Below are 18,067 nucleotides of genomic sequence, written 5' to 3'. Positions count from 1 at the left end.
TGGTTTTGCCCTGCTTACAAGCCAGAGCTTCTCTAAAACAGGGTCCTTAAAACAGAGACCCAGATCAACATAACAGCCAAACATCAGCTTCTAATACACTGCATTACACATGTAACCAGAGGATAACAGCAGTGGCCCAAGACAAGAGAGAACAAAACACCACAAACAGCAAATATCTTAAAAGGGAGGGATATAAAAGAATGCACAATTGATGACTGATTTTTTGCTTTACATACGTATATATACACACCCACACAATTTCTGCAAGATATTTTCTTAAGTTCTTGAACAATTCAACATGTAAGCACAGAACTGCTATATGACAGCAGCTCTTACAGGTAGTACAGAAGCAATGATCCTACAGCACCAAGACAGGAAAGAACGTAACAAAGCTAAGTAGCCACATAAAACTAACCAAATGCTAACTCAAAATAAATTGTAATGAACTGAATGGGACCATTAACTTACTGGCTGAGCACCAAATAGGAACAAGAGATCTTAAACTAGGAGCTTTAAGAGGAGAACACATCCTGAAAATTTGGTTCTGTTAGATACATAGCCAGGAAAAGCCACTGGCTAAATGTTTTCACTGGCATGTCTCCTTGCGAGTGTGGTCCCAAAGCAGTATCTGGAAGTAGGCAAAACTTGTAATTGCAGTAAACAAAACTTTAGAAGCAGGAAAGGAACAGGATAAATTGCTTCTTTAATTAAACATGTGTGTCATACATCTGCTGTGCTAGCTCAGAAACCACAGCAAATTTTAAGAATGGATCTGGAGAGGCACACATACAAGTGAGAGGAAACACCCACACAAAAGTATGCTTCCAAGCATCCATTTTTCACTGACATTTTAAATCATGCAACTCCACAAGTTTTTTGCTACAGCCTAAGATATGCTATTCTGTGAAATTCATCATCTAGGAAATAAGCACAACAAAGATACTAGAACTTTTGTTTTTCCTGATAAATCATCACCGTTTCAGATACTGTAAGGAAAACACACAAAGGCAGTGGAACCATCATCTTGCTACTGTCCTCCAAGTTCATATCCTCCAAGAATACGCTGCCTTTGATGTGTATCACAACACTAAACTGCCAAACAGAAAAACAGACTACTTGGTGTATGACAACAGTTAAGCATCTAGGTAAGATAGCCTAGACAGAAAAATACCCTCTTCAGACACTGCACTAAGCTTACAAGAAGCAAACCACTTTCTACACACAACTAAACCAAAAGAACAGTAAGACCAGGCCAAAGGGAAAAAAAGTTCAACTATTAGAAATCTGAGAGCCCACACAAAACAAGCATGAGATCGAAGCACCCTTGCCTGGGTCTGCACCAAAGAGTCAAGGAAAGAGAAGGGAAGTCTGGGAAAAAAAAGGGGGTGGGTACAGAAGGCTTAAAAATGAGCCAAGACTCACCAAGCAACAATTAACCAATGCAGCTATGACCTACTCAGCACACAGACAGTGTGGAAACTCTTCTGCAGCCTCTTCCACCTTCTTTACCACCACAAACATACATGAAGAAAGTACATTCACAAATAATTCAACCAGCAGCAAACAGCCCTCTATGCTATGCATACACAGGTGATACTGGCCAGGAGCTTACAGCCCAGGGAAAACCAAACTCTTGACTCCCAAGAACTCCCAAGTCCTTCCACTGTGCCCACAGAAACCACACAGCTAATATAGGTGATGGGCCAGCATACTATTTAGAAGACTTGTCCCTTCTCTTGCTGTTTCATCACTCCAATTAATGGTTCTTCTTTGACCTGAAGCAGTTTCTCCGTCCCCAAGCATACCAATTCTAACACTACAGTTGCAATCAACAAGTATTCACTCTGCAAAACAATGGGAGAAGGATATGCTAATACAATCAAGTGTTCTGAAGAAGACACACTGTGCTAGTGTTTCAAATGTCACAATTCACAGGATGAGTGAACAGTACATGCCTTTGCTTTTTTGATTTGAAGTTCATTTATTTGCCCTTAACTCACCCTACTAGTAGGTGTAAAAGGGATGGATGGAAAATCAAGTAGGTAAGAGTGCAAAACCAAAGTGGCTATCTGAATACACACTATCCAATTTTATAAACTTAAACTTTTAAGAGATTATCTGGATAGGCTTTGGATGATTAAGCTGCACTTTTATGACAACAAGTAACTGGAAATGTTGTAAAAAGGAGGTTTCAACCATTAAGATGTTTCCACAAACACCTTCCCATTTGTACTAGATAAGCTTCAATAAATGTACTGCTTTGGATGGAAGTCATACAGGGGTGGGAGGGAGGGGAAACCTGGTACTTCATTAGCACAGGTTTCAAATGCCTGAAGCAGAGTTCACTGAAACTCTTGAACATCTTTTCTCATGAAATGCAGCTTCAATACTATCACAGTGAATCCCCTGGTTATAACAATGCTTTTAAAAGTAATGATTTCCATTAAAGGAAGTAAAGCAAAAAAGAAAAACGCTGGGCTAGAAACAAGTTATTCTGCTTATTGTGCAGCAACCATACAAAGTAATTTTAATTTTAATGGCTGATCAATTGTAATTGTCTAAGCTTATGTAACACAGCACAGTATTTCTAGATTACTACCTCAAAAGCTAAACTTTCTGAAGTTTGAGAAACACAGAGGAAAGCCACTCTGTCACTGCATACTATTTCAACAATTACTTCCCCAGGCTTCCTATTTACCTAGATTCCTCCAACCAACAGATGTAAATACCTCAAAACTCTTACAAGTGCTGAGAGAAGCTACCAGTAAATAAACAAAAAAAAAGGAACAGGACAGTAAAATTAAAATGAAGGTATAGAATGACAATGCCTACTGCTAAGTCCATACCCAACAGATTGTATTTTCACAAGACTTACAAGAATTTGATCTTTAAACAACATACTTTTCATGCCCGTGTTGCTCATAAGCATAATCTTTCTATGACATGGACTAAATCACTGACTGTATACAAATACACATGTATATATACTTACATCTAAAAAGAAGTCCCACGAGCCACAATCTGATTTCCTTTTGATAAGGATACACAAAATGTTCAAGAAAGAACAAGACTCTTTAAAATTCATACCTAGGATTGTTCATTTGAACTCACCTTCACAAAGCTGCTCAAAAATACTTTTTAAGGTTTACTGCAATTGTTCCTCAAGAGACATAAGAATCATACTAAAGATTCCTAACATGGTCTAAGAGTCGGTCTAAAGAGAACAATATTGTCTCAACATTGCCAACAGAGACCTGGAGATGGAATGTGGTCCTCATGGACACCAAGACACAAAGACCCTGGGAAAGAGAACTGCACGGTACGAGGAGTACGATGCCGTTCCCTGCAACCTGGGACTGAACACCCTGGGAAGGAGAACTGAACGGTACGAGGAGTACTATGCCATTCCCTGCCACCTGGGATTGAATAAGGCTGCATAACAGCTGTCCAGAAGATGGATCACAACTGTGCTCATAACAACGAACCAGAAAACAATACGAGAACATGCCTCCTGGTCTGAAGCTACCCACTTCTGGGGCAAGCTAACCTGGCTCGAGAGGGCGGAGACTGGCAGAAGTCCATGGACCAGAGGAGGAGCAAGGTGTGTTGCTTGGCATAAAAAGATGCCTTCTTAGCAACTGAACTCTGGAGATCTTCCCCACCAGGGATCACGACAATCGGAAGGACCGGCGGGACGCTGCCTGGACCTGGGACCACAGGACGCCTTGGACCCGTGGTGGTAGCTACAATCCTCTTTCCTTTTCTTTTTACTTTTCCTTTTATTCACTTTTTGTCTTTCTATGGCACTCCGCTTTACGGGCAAACAATAGAATTGTGCTGTTTGATTGAAGCATAACCCCTTGGCATGGTCGCCTTGATTTTTTGCGCTTCGAGATCATGGTTAACAAACCATCATGGGTCCACTGAGTGGACCGTGATACATGGTAACACCACTATTTATCAGCAGAGACACAATAAAAGAAGACAGCTAGGACTGACCATAGCAAAACATCATGACGGGAACAGTGACAATGACCATACAAGAACACAAGAGCATAAGTGAAACAGAACTGCATTACAGAAAATCGGGACATTGGCAGCTGCTGCACTGTGGACAGTTTTCTTTAAAGTCATTACCCATCCACCTTTGAAAACAAAAAGGAGAGAGCCAGAGGAAAACACGACACTTCCAAACAATTGTTTTGGAGAAAAGGAGACCATTACTAGTAATATAGTATGACTTATGCACAAAGTTGAAGCTAAGGTTTGCTCTGACACAAACATTGGCATCAGCAATACATTAATGCAAAACTGCTGCCACCACGTGGTACTTCAAAGTAACAGCTCTGAAGAAAGTAGCACACTTTCTTACACTCCAAAATCCAAATTTTAAATTATTCTCTAATTTAACTAATAATTTTTTAAAGGAACGCACTACTTAAATTTAAGCTAAATTTAAAATTTATCAGCAGGAGATACTTTAACAACACTGTGGAGTGATAGGCTAAAAAAACCAAAACGACCGAGCACATGTAATCATAAATATTTCAGTTCAGACTGAAATCTTCAATGTCCAAGTCAATGCAAAAGTTTTCCTCAGTTTTGAGGTACCTATCTCTCCAAAACAAAGAGAGATGACCAACATCCAGTCCAACAGTTTCAATCAAGAATTTTCTACTCTGTAAACACCTACCAGTTTGGTCTTCTGATTGCTTATGTTCCTAACAAACATGCTGAATAAGGTTCTTTACTTCAAGAACAAGCACAGTTTCTTCTGACTTCTTACCACACACATGATGTAAGAGAGGATAGCCCCAGAGGAGCCAATAAGTGCACCAACAATGGTCAGCAAGTTGTTGTTCAGTAGGAAGCCCTCAGCACACAAAGCCCATCCAGAATAACTGTTCAGGACAGTAATAACTACAGGCATGTCAGCACCTCCGATAGCTGCTGTTAAAGTGACACCCTGGAAAAGGAAAGAAAATACTTCAGTATAAGCTATGACCAGGGAGAACATGCAGAGAAGACTGTCTGCGTCCAGCACTGAAAAACAAACACCAAAGTACTTAATAATGTATTAAGGTATTTTCAACGCAGGAGGCATGAAGCTGTGGCCTGAGATAGGAGTCAGTGGTTCTGGCTTTTGAGAGGAGACAGCAAGGCACTCCACTGTCTTAGTCTTGTGTTTAGCCACATATTTTTACTCACAAAATATCCTACCAGCTCCACGGGACTGTTCATACCCTTAAAGGATTCACAACAGAGCAGTCTTTGCAAGACTCAGTTTACACAATGGTAACATTCAGCACAAATTTTGCAAGAGCTGGTGTGAGTGAACAGAAAAAGTTACACCTGGGGATAGTCTTACTAAGTTATTATCATAACCTGTAGATCCACTGCTCTTTTGAGTATTTTAAGGGTAAACTTTACAAAAAGTCTTTTAAAATATCAGTTTGTCATATAAAAGGCTCCATTAAGACATAGCTGCAAAAAGTAATTATATACATACATACCTGTTTTCAGCAACAGTTCTGGCTTACAGAGAGTCAGTGGCTACTTGCTACTGAAAGTTAGCATATGGGCACCTGTGGGAACTGTGACTCGGGATGGTAAAATATAATCATAACCAGGAAACTTGCAAAGCTGAACAACAAAATGATTATTTAACTTGTTTCACCTCCTGCAATTCCCCAACTTACCATTATAGCTGAGAGAGCCGACACAGAACCTAAGCAAGTAATTCCCGTAGTATAACTAGGATCCATCATGTACGGAACCATTCCAACAGCACTGGCAGCCAACAATCCTGCATTCAATGCATGTCGACCAGGCAGCAGCAGTGGTGCAGAATTCAGGATACCTGCAATCAAATCCATATTCAGAGACTGACAGATATATGCAGGAGGGCCTGTCTCTCACCTTCAGAGAAGACAGAATACTTCAGCAAAAGAAGAATCAAAAAATAAGAAAAAGGGAGGGGCTGAAGAAAAAACAAGCTAGCTGAAGCTGAGACATTGTGCCGACTGAGTATTGCAACACATTCAAACTTCCTCTAGGTTCTCAAATACTCCTGTTTAAACTTGTCTTACTTCCTAATCTCACTGAAGTGCTTCAGAAAAACCAAAAAAACTCTTCTCTTGAAAAGCCTTTTTAAAAATGTACTCTCATTCTAGCCTCAAGTCTTTGCACGTTGTGTCTGACGCTCTGTAACAGGAAGCCTTTATCCAGAGCTTCTCAGTACAGTATTATCTCAGTAATGAGTAATTACTTAGAAGAAATACATCTGAAATACATACTACTGACAAATCCTTCAAAAGATTATTAGAGAAGACAGCTTTCCATCCGTGTCATGCTTTCTCCCTCAATGGCTGGTCTCATAAACACTGAAGAAAGCAAACAGACGTCTCCCAAACGAACTATTGCAAAGCTAGTAACAAGATTAGTAGTAAAAAAAGCTCTAAGCTGGAACTTCTTATTATGGTATTATCTCAGTCTCTCAAAAGCTGTGTGCTTACAAAACCAAAAATAAATGTGATAAAGAAACCTTCAGGTGCTTAAGAATCAGGAATTAGTGAGTATTTAATTTAGAAGGCATATTTACTAAAACAGTAAGAGGTATGAAGCATGGAGTTTGATGGAGTTTGCGTTGTGGGTAAAAAGACAGTGAACTTGAGTCGTTTAAAGTGAGGCAGTCTGAACTGATACTGCAACCTACCTAACTAAATGCAGCCTTCTATGCTAAGAACAACATCCCATAAATATAAGTGGTGCTAAGTGCAGCAATACCAGATTTTCAATTAAAATGTCTGCTCAGGAATCTGAAGTTGTGATCATAAAAGTTCAATGAAATTAATTAGAGAAACAGTGACAGGCAGTGTCTTAACAACACTAAAGCAACACATTTCTGGACAAGATGAATGGAGGTAAGGTTACAAGAGTTGGTAATTAACAGCAGTAGTATGCTCAGGCACTGGAGAAAAACTTTTCATAGCTAAAGCTGTATATAAGTTAAATACAATTAATAAAAAAAGTACACTCATAACAATTAAACATATAAACTTCTACCCGATGCAAAATACAAGACTTCTTTCCAATTACACAGCAGTCTAAAGGCAGAGCTAAACCCTGGGCAGGGGAGCAGGGAATGCCCTTTAACAAATACTTTATTCCAAATGGAAGGTCTCACCTTGAAGTTTTCCATAGGCAACAAGAGAGCCACTGAAAGTCACTCCACCAATGTACGTGCCAAGATACGCCACAACCTTGGTGAGGTTTGCAGCTGGATCAGTAGCAAAGTGAGGATATTCAATCATGTATTCTGCTACGCAGGTGAGCACAGCAGCCAAACCAACCAAACTATGGAAAGCAGCCACTAGTTGAGGCAGATCTGTAATCTGGATGCGTTTAGCAATCGTCAAACCTATTGAGAGTTGAGAAGGGAAGTCTTACAAAACACAACCAATCTGTACAGCTAGAAATTAACGTATCAGGGACAGTTCAGTGTGCAATGAATACATGCATGCACATGCCTGTTGCAATGGAAAAATTGGAACTTCCATAAATGCAAGTTAGTCAATTCACCTGTGAGCTACACATTATTTTTATGCAGTATTTTGTGTATATACAACTTGCATAAATGCATGTACAGAGCATGTATTATTATAGTATCATACACATACCTATGGTACCACCAAGTGCCATTGCACCCGACATCTGCGCCAACAATTCAGGTGAAGGTTTAAGGCCTCCAAGAGTTGCTGCTAAACCTCCTGCAACACCAATCATACCCAAAGCATTTCCAAGACGAGCTGTTCCTTGGGTGGACAAACCAGCCAGGGCACCAACACAGCATAAGCCTGAGCCCAGATACATAATCTTTAAAGTAAGAAAAACATCAAAATGCATACATGAAATAGAGACAAATTGCATAATCATTATAAAAATCTTTGTGATTATTACACAAAAGGGCTGATTTCTCCAGAATATGTATAAGTCACAATTCTTAAGTCAAAACTCTTGATTGTTAGAAACTGTTCTACGGGATGTGATATTGGTCAAATAAAATGTGGTATCTCTCAAAACTTTCTCCCCACTTTATGACCTTGGTTTATCTGCACTGTGAATGCTAAACTTGAGTCAAGCCAATTTTCATCATCAGTTCAGAAGCAAGTTTTCCTTTAGTACAAGCCCAAAGCTAAACAGTCCTGTTCATTATAGGAACAGTTTCAGGATTTACTTATGGCATATATGAACTGTTTTCAGAAAGTATAAACAGACAAATGAAATGAACTGTACCTGTCTAGATAACTGGAAAAACTAATATATTACAAACCCCTGGCATAAAGGTATGCTTGGATCACTTTTCCCAAACACAGAAAGTAATAAATACTGATTTTACTCACCATTAAAACAAATGCAAAGAAAAATGTACTGTAAAAGGTTCTATAGATACAATCCCTGTCTATCCCTGTGTGCTGAAATTTCATCCCACCCAGATGTCATACCTACTTTAACTGTCACTCCAAGGTGAATTTCAAAAAAAATTAAACCAAAGACTGATTTCTGTAGCTACTCTAATATTTGAGCTGTAATTGAGGGAAAACTATCCAATAAATAACAAAGTACCTGCTGCTTCACATGAAAAATAAAACCCCAAAGCTTTTTAAAGTTTGCAGATTCAGCATCTGAGGTATGATGAAAGCTTAAAAGTTAGTAACATTTCAGATTGCCCTTGCGGGAATATGAACCTGATGAAGAGACCATGGCAGTGAAGAAGCATACCATGCTGTGAACAGCAGGCTAAAAGCCACAAAGTTATCTTACCTGTTCAATATTATAGCCACCGCTGAGAGCAGCTGCATAGCCTCCCACAAACACACCACCAGGAAGTAAGTACAAGTAGTTGTACTCAGGAGGATCTGTGGGACGTTTGAACATATCCAGCATTCTCTGCGTAACGAGAAACCCACCTGGCCAAAGCAAGGGAACACTTTTCAAAACTAAAATCTGTAACTAAGTATATGCCAACGTATTACAGAAATCTTTGTTTCAACCATATTATCACACAAAGTTAGCAAATGACACCAATAAAGCCTCTGAAAAGCTAGGAAGCTGGAAAACTGCCAGGAAACAAAGGTGTAATCAGGGTGAGATCCTGTTGTCTTTTTTAACCTCTGGAAGAAATTCATAAAAGGAGAAGTTGGAAAGCCTGAAGACTTGCTCTGGCTTCATACTCTATTGTAGGATACAGCTTAGATTATGACTGTGTCCATTTCCCTATCTACTCCAACAAAAAACAGTATTTACAAGTCACATGGCTCATTTTCTTATCTTTTTTATTCATGAAGCTGGGACTTCTGAAGCTTAAGCAAGCAGAATTTTGGTTTTTGCCACTAGTATATTTTTCAAGTAGGAAAAGAAATATGAGGACAAGTACAGTACCATCTTGGGATATACAGGAAAAGGTATTTCAAATTATCATCATCTAAAGGATAGCACAGAAGAAAAATTCACATTTAAATATTTCCCTAAAAAAAAGTTACACCACAGGGTGTACAAACTGGATGCAATAACTACTATGAAAATTTTGGTGAGGGTTCTTTATTGATGTATGCTCTCAGATCCTACTCCCTGAATAGTATTTCTGGCATCTATACAATACATGAGCTAGAAGAAATAAAAGAATTACACAAGTGCCTTAAAGTTACCCTCAGGAGAAAACTTACATTCATACCTGCAATATTAACTGAAGAGATAAAGGCAGAAAGCACTGCTAGAGTTTCAGGAGTGTTTGCAGGGAGATAGGTTCCACCCATCAATACCAGCCCACCAACTGCAGTTAGCCCTATTTAAAAGAGAAAAAAAAGTGTCACTGAACCTTAAAAAGCTCTAACACCTGCATCAAGTTTCCTTTCAGCAAACAGGTACCCACTGACCCAAATTTAGACCACTACTCTACACATTACTGTTTAAACAAAGACTGCCATGGTCTTTTTCATCAATACAAACATGTTCCAAAAAATTAGTATACAAATACAGTTTTGAAGCACAGTGTCTCAAGCAGAGTCACTTTGCTTTAAATAGTCAAAGTAGATCAGACTTGTGACCTGTCACATACATAAAGTGTCCCCTCAGTGAGTTCACAGGTGACCCCCAGCTGGGGGGAGCGTTGATCTGCGGGAGGGCAGGAGGCTCTGCAGGGGGGTCTGGGCAGGCTGGAGCGATGGGCCCAGGCCAGTTGTGTGAGGTTCAACCAGGCTGAGTGCCGGGTCCTGCCCGTGGGTCACACCAGCCCCCGCAGCGCTGCGGGCTGGGGGCAGGGGGCTGGGAACTGCCTGGGGGGAAAGGGCCTGGGGGGGCTGGTCGGCAGCCGGCTGGGCATGAGCCCCCTGTGTGCCCAGGTGGCCGAGGAGGCCAGCAGCACCCTGGCTGGTGCCGGGAACAGCGTGGCCAGCAGGGCCAGGGCAGTGCTGTCCCCCTGCACTGGGCACTGGCGAGGCCGCCCCTCGACTCCTGTGTTCAGGTTGGGCCCCTCACTGCCAGGGGGACGCAGAGGGGCTGCAGCGTGTCCAGAGACGGGCAGGGGGCTGGTGCCTGGGCTGGGGCACAAGGCTGGTGGGGAGCGGCTGGGGGAACTGGGGGGGTCAGTCTGGAGAGGCGGCGGCTCAGGGGGACCTTGTCGCTCTCTACAACTGCCTGACAGGAGGCTGTGGGCATCTGGGGCTTGGTCTCTTCTCCCAGATAACAAGCAACAACACAGGAGGAAACAGCCTCAAGTTATACCAGGGGAGGCTTAGATTGGGTATTAGGAAAAATTTCTTCACTGAAAGGTTGGTCAAGCATTGGGACAGGCTGCCCACGGAGGTGGTGGAATCACCATCCCTGGAGGTGTTTAAAAAACATGTAGATGTGGTGCTTAGGGACATGGTTTATCAGTGGACTTGGCAGTCTAGGGTTAAGGGTTGGACTTCATCTTAAAGGTCTTTTCCAACCTAAATGATTCTACAATTCTACATATACACCCACATCTATAAAATCTTACATATTTATAGTTATGAATCTTAGAGGTTGTTTAGGAATTTCTTCTTTTTCCCCCTCTCTCCAAACACACAGCTTGAGGAGAGAAAGAACATAGAAAATATAAAAAGGAAGTTACTTTCAGGGCAACATTTTGGAGAGGTGGGAAAGAAAATGTCTTCTATGAAAGGAGAGACCAGAGCAGTCCAAGCAAAACAAGCTTTAAGGCAAGTATGTTAAGAGTGAAAAATTACTTAAAAAAATTAAAAACATACAGCATCACATTCTCCCTCCTTTTGAAAATCCACACTCTCACAAGGAGTGTGTTTGAGGTGTCCTTGACATTTATGAAAGTAAATTCAGAACATGCAAAGTCTGGCATTTTAAAAGGCATTATCAGCAGACTACTGTCTGAAATGCAAGTAAAAGGAGCTGTGCCTACTTGAAACAGAAAATAAGCAGTTGTGTGACAGCTACTTACCTGAGATAGCATTAGTTACTGACATAAGTGGAGAGTGAAGTGCAGGAGTCACACCCCATACTGTATGGTACCCCACTATTCCAGCTAGGCCAAATGTCGTCACCATTTGTGTGAAAGCATTATTAGGTGCTACCATGCCCAGTCCTAACATGCCAGCTAAACCTAGAAGAAAAGCACAGCAAAACATTTCTGTAACTTTTCAATGGTTTCTTACATTTAAACTCTATACAACAGGAGTCCATTATTGAGCTAAAAGTAAAAACGAGTTTTATGTATGGACTTGTTGCAAGATCAGCTGGATCATCTTTGTCAACTACCAGGCTCTTTTGGTGCTAGTGTTTCATTGACAGTAGAAAATAAAACCCTAGATATAATACACACATCTTTGTTACACATGAACACAAACCAGGAAAGTTAAGGTTTCTGCACCAATACTGAATCCTCCTCTATCGTTCTACAGCAAACACGTAGCCGAATCACAACCATGTTGAGACACTACTTGGAAGACTTGAAATGTGCTTACAAAGAACAGAGATTAAAATTAAGAGCACTGAATTCTTTAATTACCTCATGCAGAAATTCTGATGCACACAGAATACCAATTAACAAGAAGAGCCAATATTTATTTGTGAAGACAAATGTCCTCGTCTCACTACTTCAGTAGACTGTGGACATGTAAGTCCCATACAGTATATTCAAGTTTGAAGAAAGTAATGGCATTGAATTGATTCTGCTGCGAAGTATGGACACAGTCCCTAGCAGCAGTCCTTCAGAAGCTTAAGTATTTTACTGATATTTAAATAAAGCCAAACACATACACAAGACATGAGTCAGCACTGTTTGTAATGTTAATACTTTTGGTTAAATTTCTAAAATTTTGTTTTCCCCTCTCAGAAGCAATTACTACACTACACTGATTTTGCATGAGGATACACAAGCCAATCAACTGCTCCCCCAAATAGTTATTAAATTGAATGAGTAAGATGAGGAATCACTTAAAAAGTACTAAGCAAATGAAGAGCACTCTACACTGATTCTCCAGCTCTGGAAGTTGCCTACCTGCTGTGTATACAGATGCACTAGTCATAGTTTTTCTAAAAGGTGTAATAGTAGCTGCTTTTTCCGCTTCCAGCTCTGCTACTGTCTTCTGCTTCACCGGGGCTCCTTGAGGAATGTTATTTGGTGGAGGTGCTGGGAAAATCACCTTGCCATCCTGACAAGAGATATTTACAGTTATCCCTGACATGGCAGATGTTTTACAGCTAGAGAAGCCTACTCTTCTTAACCTTGCAACTCAGGTAAGTCTTAACATTGTACAGGAACATTTTCCTTTTCTGCATCTGCAGAAGTTTGCAAGGCTGGATGATCAGTACAGCTTGATCAAGTTAACCATACCAGTTCACACATTTTCCAGACAAGATTTAATATCAGTGTCCAAGAGCACCTGGTAGAAATGCAGCATAAGGCTTGAAAGTAGAAACCAAAACAAAGAGGTGAAGCTCCTTAAATGGAAAACATTTATGCAAAATAAAACAGGGTCTCTGAAACTGCAGTCTGCTACAGACTGACCAGACCTCAGCTAGGCGTCAGGGTAGGTCTCACATTGCTTGCTGTTCTTCAAGCCTCTGGAAGAATAACTGGTGGAGCTGTCAGACCTGAGCTGTACACACCACTTCAGCTAGGAGAGCTGAAATCCATACAAGCCTTCTCCAGAGCAGACATGATGAGCGCTACAAAATGTTGACAACATTATGAAGCGAAACTCAACAGAAATTAATACCTCTTAACTAAACTGCAAGTTATTATTTCCTAACAGTTGCAGATGGAGAGCCTGCACTGGCCCATGCCCTAAGTTTGTGTTCTGTTATTTCCTAGAAAAGCTTAGATAAAAAGTATCCTGCAAAATCTAATTCCACCATTTTTTTCTGAACTTAATCTTCTAAGAAAAGAAACATGTATTTTTTTTTAAAAAAAGGAAGACTTTTTCTTGTCCTGTAGTAATGTTTCAAACATGTTCTAAATAACTATGCTTTCATCACATGAATACAACATGCAGATTTAATATTTTTTGTATTTTTCAATAGTAGACATTAGGTATTTGTTTAACCACGACAAGATAACAAAAGCAAAGAGGCTTCCCTTCACAAGAACAGACAGAGGAATATTGAGCTGAGTATGAACACACATGCCTGCCCACACTTGTCCATCAAATCACATCTGAAGTCTATTTGTATGCAGTATCTTTGAATGCATTTTAAAGAGACAACAGATTAGGAAGATAATATTTACTGACTTACCTTCATTACTACAGTTCCTCTAATAACATGATCCAGAGTCCCATAATCAAATTCATCTTTCGGATCAAAATAGAAATTCTCTTTGTCAGGACTAATAGCCTTTAGGAGTTTGGTAATATTGTTGGAATACAGAGAACTGGCCTGAGTAGCCATTCTGCTAGGCAGGTCTGTGTAGCCAATGTGTGTAACACCCTGAAAAAAAAAAAAATAAAATCAAATATTAAGGATTAGCACAATCTCTGAAGAAGCCGCATCTCTTCCAACATATCCTTCTGGAAATATATATGCAAACTGTTTCACTTAGATTTCTGTTTTTAACCCCAGCTAAAACTATTATCTGCAGCTCTAATATTATTATATAGGGGGCATATTACTCACAACAGTTACAGAATCCAACATGATCAAACTCAACACCTTAAATGATATTAGCAATAAGCCTACTCAACAAGAAAGATTTATTGGTGCAAGAGCTTGTCCTCTCCAAATCCTACCATTCTATCAGAACCTAGATTCTTAAAGCAACCAGGTAACAGATTATTCTGCCCAATCCTTGGCATCTTCCCAGTCCTTCTGGAGGGTGTGCACTGGATGTAACCTTCTGTATGACAGAGCAAAGGGAGCTTCCTCAGAGCTAGCTAGCCGTGCAAGTAATATGCCCCTGTTCACATTTACGTAAATATGTAACACAATATATCCAAACTGTTTTAAGAATATATGTGACTATAACTAGCTATCAAGGCTTTTGGAATGTATGGAAAGCTGAGGTTGGCATACACTCTTCCTGTTCAAGCAAGCTGTATTAGAATACTGCTCCAACAACTTACAGGTAAGATCCACACACGCTTCCAGGAATTCTGGTTTCTTAATGCAATACTCCAGCACACTGCTGATAGTTTTGCCCACAGCTCTGTGCCAGTACACTATATCCAGGGGTAATGTTCATCTAAGTGCTCTATATAAATTCTTTATGCAAGCATCTACTTATTTCTGTTTTGCATACTCTGATTTCAGTTTTTAAGCAATGAAATCAAAAGCCCTAGAAAACCACAAAGCCAAATACAATGCGTGACTCATCATACATACACACACAGCCCTGCTTATATTAATGACAATCATGGCATCAATATGTGCTACAGGCTTCCCCAATAACAGCATTATGTCCTTACATTACCAAATAACAGCTTACTTTAAATCTCATCACCCAGATTTCTATTTGCTAGAAGATTTGTCCCAAGTAGTAAAAATAAAACCCAAAAAGCAGAAAAACAAGTTCTTAACTGAGTCACGAACACGGGAGCAAAACCAAAGCAGTTAGCTTCATCTAGAGCAAAACTGTGTATTTTAATAAACCAATTCATGCTAATCCTAGTTTGGGTTACAAGTGGTTTGGATACTTTAGAGCAGACACCCTCATGCTGGCAAGCCTAAAGACATACTAAGATATCATCACTCTCCTGAAGCTGAAATTATACCGTGCTAAGCCAGAGACTTTGCACCGAAGTAAACACTGACATAGCTTACCTATGACAGGGACTGTTAACCTCCAGTTGTGGGAGGTGATGAGATAAGTCAATGAAGCTATTCCTACTGCTGTCTCTTCAGGTAGATCAAGACAAAAGACATCAAACTACACCCTCAACTCAGCAGAAATACATCTGTGGACTTGGAAGTCTGAGCAGTAAGAATTCCACACTTAACAACCAAATTAAAGCTATACAAAGGTATTTGTTTCTTTAAAAATCATCAAAATGGTACAGAGATGACTAGCAATCAAATATAAATCTAAAGGATTACTTAAACCCAAAGAGCAAAATCGGCTACTTATTTTCAGCATACAGTTTAAAAAACACAACATGAATTCATGCAAACTTGAGAATAATCTGCAATTAAAATGCTCACCTTATGAACATACAATTCTCCGGGCTTTGTAGTTTCAATGTTTCCCCCTGCTTCTGCAGCTAAATCCACAACAACTGAACCTTCCTTCATTGATTCAATCATGTCTTTCTTAAACAAGACAGGCGCTTTTTTGCCTGACAAGACAAGGCATAGTAAGTTAAACACAAAATAATACCATTTCATCCATATTGCTCAGGAGATGAGTTCTTCCCTTCTCTCTCTCTCTCTAAACCGTATTTCTCTAAGCCAAATTTTCAAGTCATTGGTACCTGGGTTGAAGTGTCACAGAAGGTGTGTTTATACAGGCAGAGAGGATATGTTAGAACATCTTGCTCCCAGGTGTATAAAAAAAAGTATGGGCAGTCTACTAAAGGTGCTGACAAGTCCAATTTTGTCCTCAGTAAACTGACAACATCCAATCTTACAATTCAAGTCATAATCAAAAAAACCAAAAACCAAACCCTCCCAAAAAAACAGAACCCCACATCGTAAGTTATTTACAAGAGACAGTCCTGTTTCACCACACAAACTGGATAGCAAAGTAGCAATGATGCAATAAATATGCAAGAGAATTATATATTCTTACTTTATTACTATCTAGTCCTTGTTTAATAAGAAAACATGATGATACTGAGTCAAAGACTTAATTTGTGAAAAACCAAGTTTTAGAAAAAGGCGCACACTTTAAAAACAGGCATTTATCAGGAAAGAGAAAAAGATACATGCTCACACAGACCTAATTCGTTACCACCTCTGTTTTCACTGCATATGCACTTCCAAAACATGCCAACTTACACAAAATAAATGTAAATTAGCATCTTGCACATAAAACATACCTGGAATAAGCGCTGTAGTAATAATAATATCAACATCTTGGCACTGCTTGGCGAACAGTTTCATTTCAGCTTCAATAAATTCTTTGGACATTTCTTTAGCGTAACCACCTTCTCCCTCTCCAGATTCCTTTAAGTCTACCTCCAAAGGCTCAGCACCAAGAGACTTGAACTGTTCTAGAGCTGCAGCTCTAGGAAAAGAAAATTGCAGGACAGAAAACAACCACTACTTTAAAAATCCACCATGGCTTTTCTGGTATTTTTAGTAGCAAGTCTTCAGACAAGAGATCTAAAACTTATTTTAGGATTAAGGAGACCATAACTAAAGTCCTTAACTTTGTGTATTTAGTGAAAAAAGTAATTGCATCACTATTTATGTCCTAATAAAGATACTTGGATGAGGAATGAACATAGCTTACTGTTTCCTGTATGATCAGGAGAGTTGCTCCAAGAAAAGTCTCAAACCTAGGAACTTTAACTGTTAACTGTCTGCTCACATTTTCTCTTGTCATGACCAGGTAAATCTACAGCCCAAACTCCGATGTCTAAGATGGGTGATAAACACACAGCCTGTGGCCCTGATTTAATCTGTGAAATGGGAATAGGAGTCAGTCTCACTTGAACAGGGAGAACTGGTTGGGGGGTGCAGGCAGGTGACGCTGTTCTGGAGTTTGGGTTTTTTCTTTTTTTTTTTTTTTTTTTTTTTTTTTTTTCTTTTTTTACGGTTATCCTGTAAATCTGTAATTTAGTCTGCATCATGTGGCATCACAGTAAATTATGAGACTAAATTTCAGTGCTGGGTGAACATTTGCAACATGCAGAGGATTTAACAAATTCTTGCACACCAAGACAGAAGTATATAGGATGCTTAAGAAGGGAATTGAAAAAAATCTGGGAAGTTTAGACAGATTTTGATCATACTTTTATAAAAAATACACTGTTTCCAGTTTGTTTTAAGGCATATGCAGATTTTCTAGCAAACCAGAGCAAATGTTTTTTTCATATTGCACATCATAAAACTGCAGATATATTAATTTTTATTCTTTCATATTAGATATAGCAAAGTGGCACTAGATGCCACTTCTGCAAAAAAACATACAAGTAATTTTAATGCAAATACAGTATTAAGCACATACAAATTCAATATAAGAAAGCCATATAATAGAAAAACAAATAAATCAAGTTTGCAGACCCTGTAGCTATAAGAAGGAAAATGCTTGTGCTCTGTAATTTTCCCAGTCTATTGCTCTAAAAAATGGTTATGGGACAAAATAATCCTTCTGAACATAAAGAAGAGACCTGAGAAACCAGTATTTGAAGCAGCTTCAGCTGCAGTTTCTGTTCTTGAATCTTGAGTTTCATGAACAAAGTAACTCTATGTTTTTCTCTCCTTCAGCAGACTGAAAGAAGTGTCACTCCATAGAGATCCTAGCTGGCCTCTCTGGGACCAGGAGAGTACAAGTGAATGAGAGTATGTAGCTAGGAACCTGGATCAAAACAAGCTATAAATGAGGGCATTAAAGATGATTTCTTTATTATTT

General features: G+C 39.5%; 1 protein-coding gene across 3 annotated transcripts in view; it reads right to left on the bottom strand.

Moving 5' to 3' along the window:
* The window catches only part of NNT (nicotinamide nucleotide transhydrogenase), a 46,988-nt gene that overhangs the window by 16,405 nt on the left and 12,516 nt on the right, over positions 1 to 18,067 (bottom strand). For all 3 annotated transcript variants that reach the window (XM_055698321.1, XM_055698323.1, XM_055698322.1), the window contains exons 7-17: positions 16,530 to 16,717; positions 15,694 to 15,827; positions 13,795 to 13,986; positions 12,557 to 12,710; positions 11,498 to 11,659; positions 9,734 to 9,844; positions 8,824 to 8,969; positions 7,680 to 7,875; positions 7,187 to 7,420; positions 5,700 to 5,860; positions 4,787 to 4,966 (exon numbers count right to left, since the gene is read on the bottom strand). In XM_055698321.1, coding sequence (XP_055554296.1) covers positions 4,787 to 4,966; positions 5,700 to 5,860; positions 7,187 to 7,420; positions 7,680 to 7,875; positions 8,824 to 8,969; positions 9,734 to 9,844; positions 11,498 to 11,659; positions 12,557 to 12,710; positions 13,795 to 13,986; positions 15,694 to 15,827; positions 16,530 to 16,717 — 1,858 coding nt within the window. The remainder of the gene's footprint in view (positions 1 to 4,786; positions 4,967 to 5,699; positions 5,861 to 7,186; positions 7,421 to 7,679; positions 7,876 to 8,823; positions 8,970 to 9,733; positions 9,845 to 11,497; positions 11,660 to 12,556; positions 12,711 to 13,794; positions 13,987 to 15,693; positions 15,828 to 16,529; positions 16,718 to 18,067) is intronic.

The sequence above is a fragment of the Falco cherrug genome, chromosome Z (genome assembly GCF_023634085.1).
Source record: "Falco cherrug isolate bFalChe1 chromosome Z, bFalChe1.pri, whole genome shotgun sequence".
Lineage (NCBI taxonomy): Eukaryota > Metazoa > Chordata > Aves > Falconiformes > Falconidae > Falco > Falco cherrug.
The sequence above is the reverse complement of the archived record's forward strand: the minus strand, read 5'-3'. Positions and strand labels throughout refer to the sequence as shown.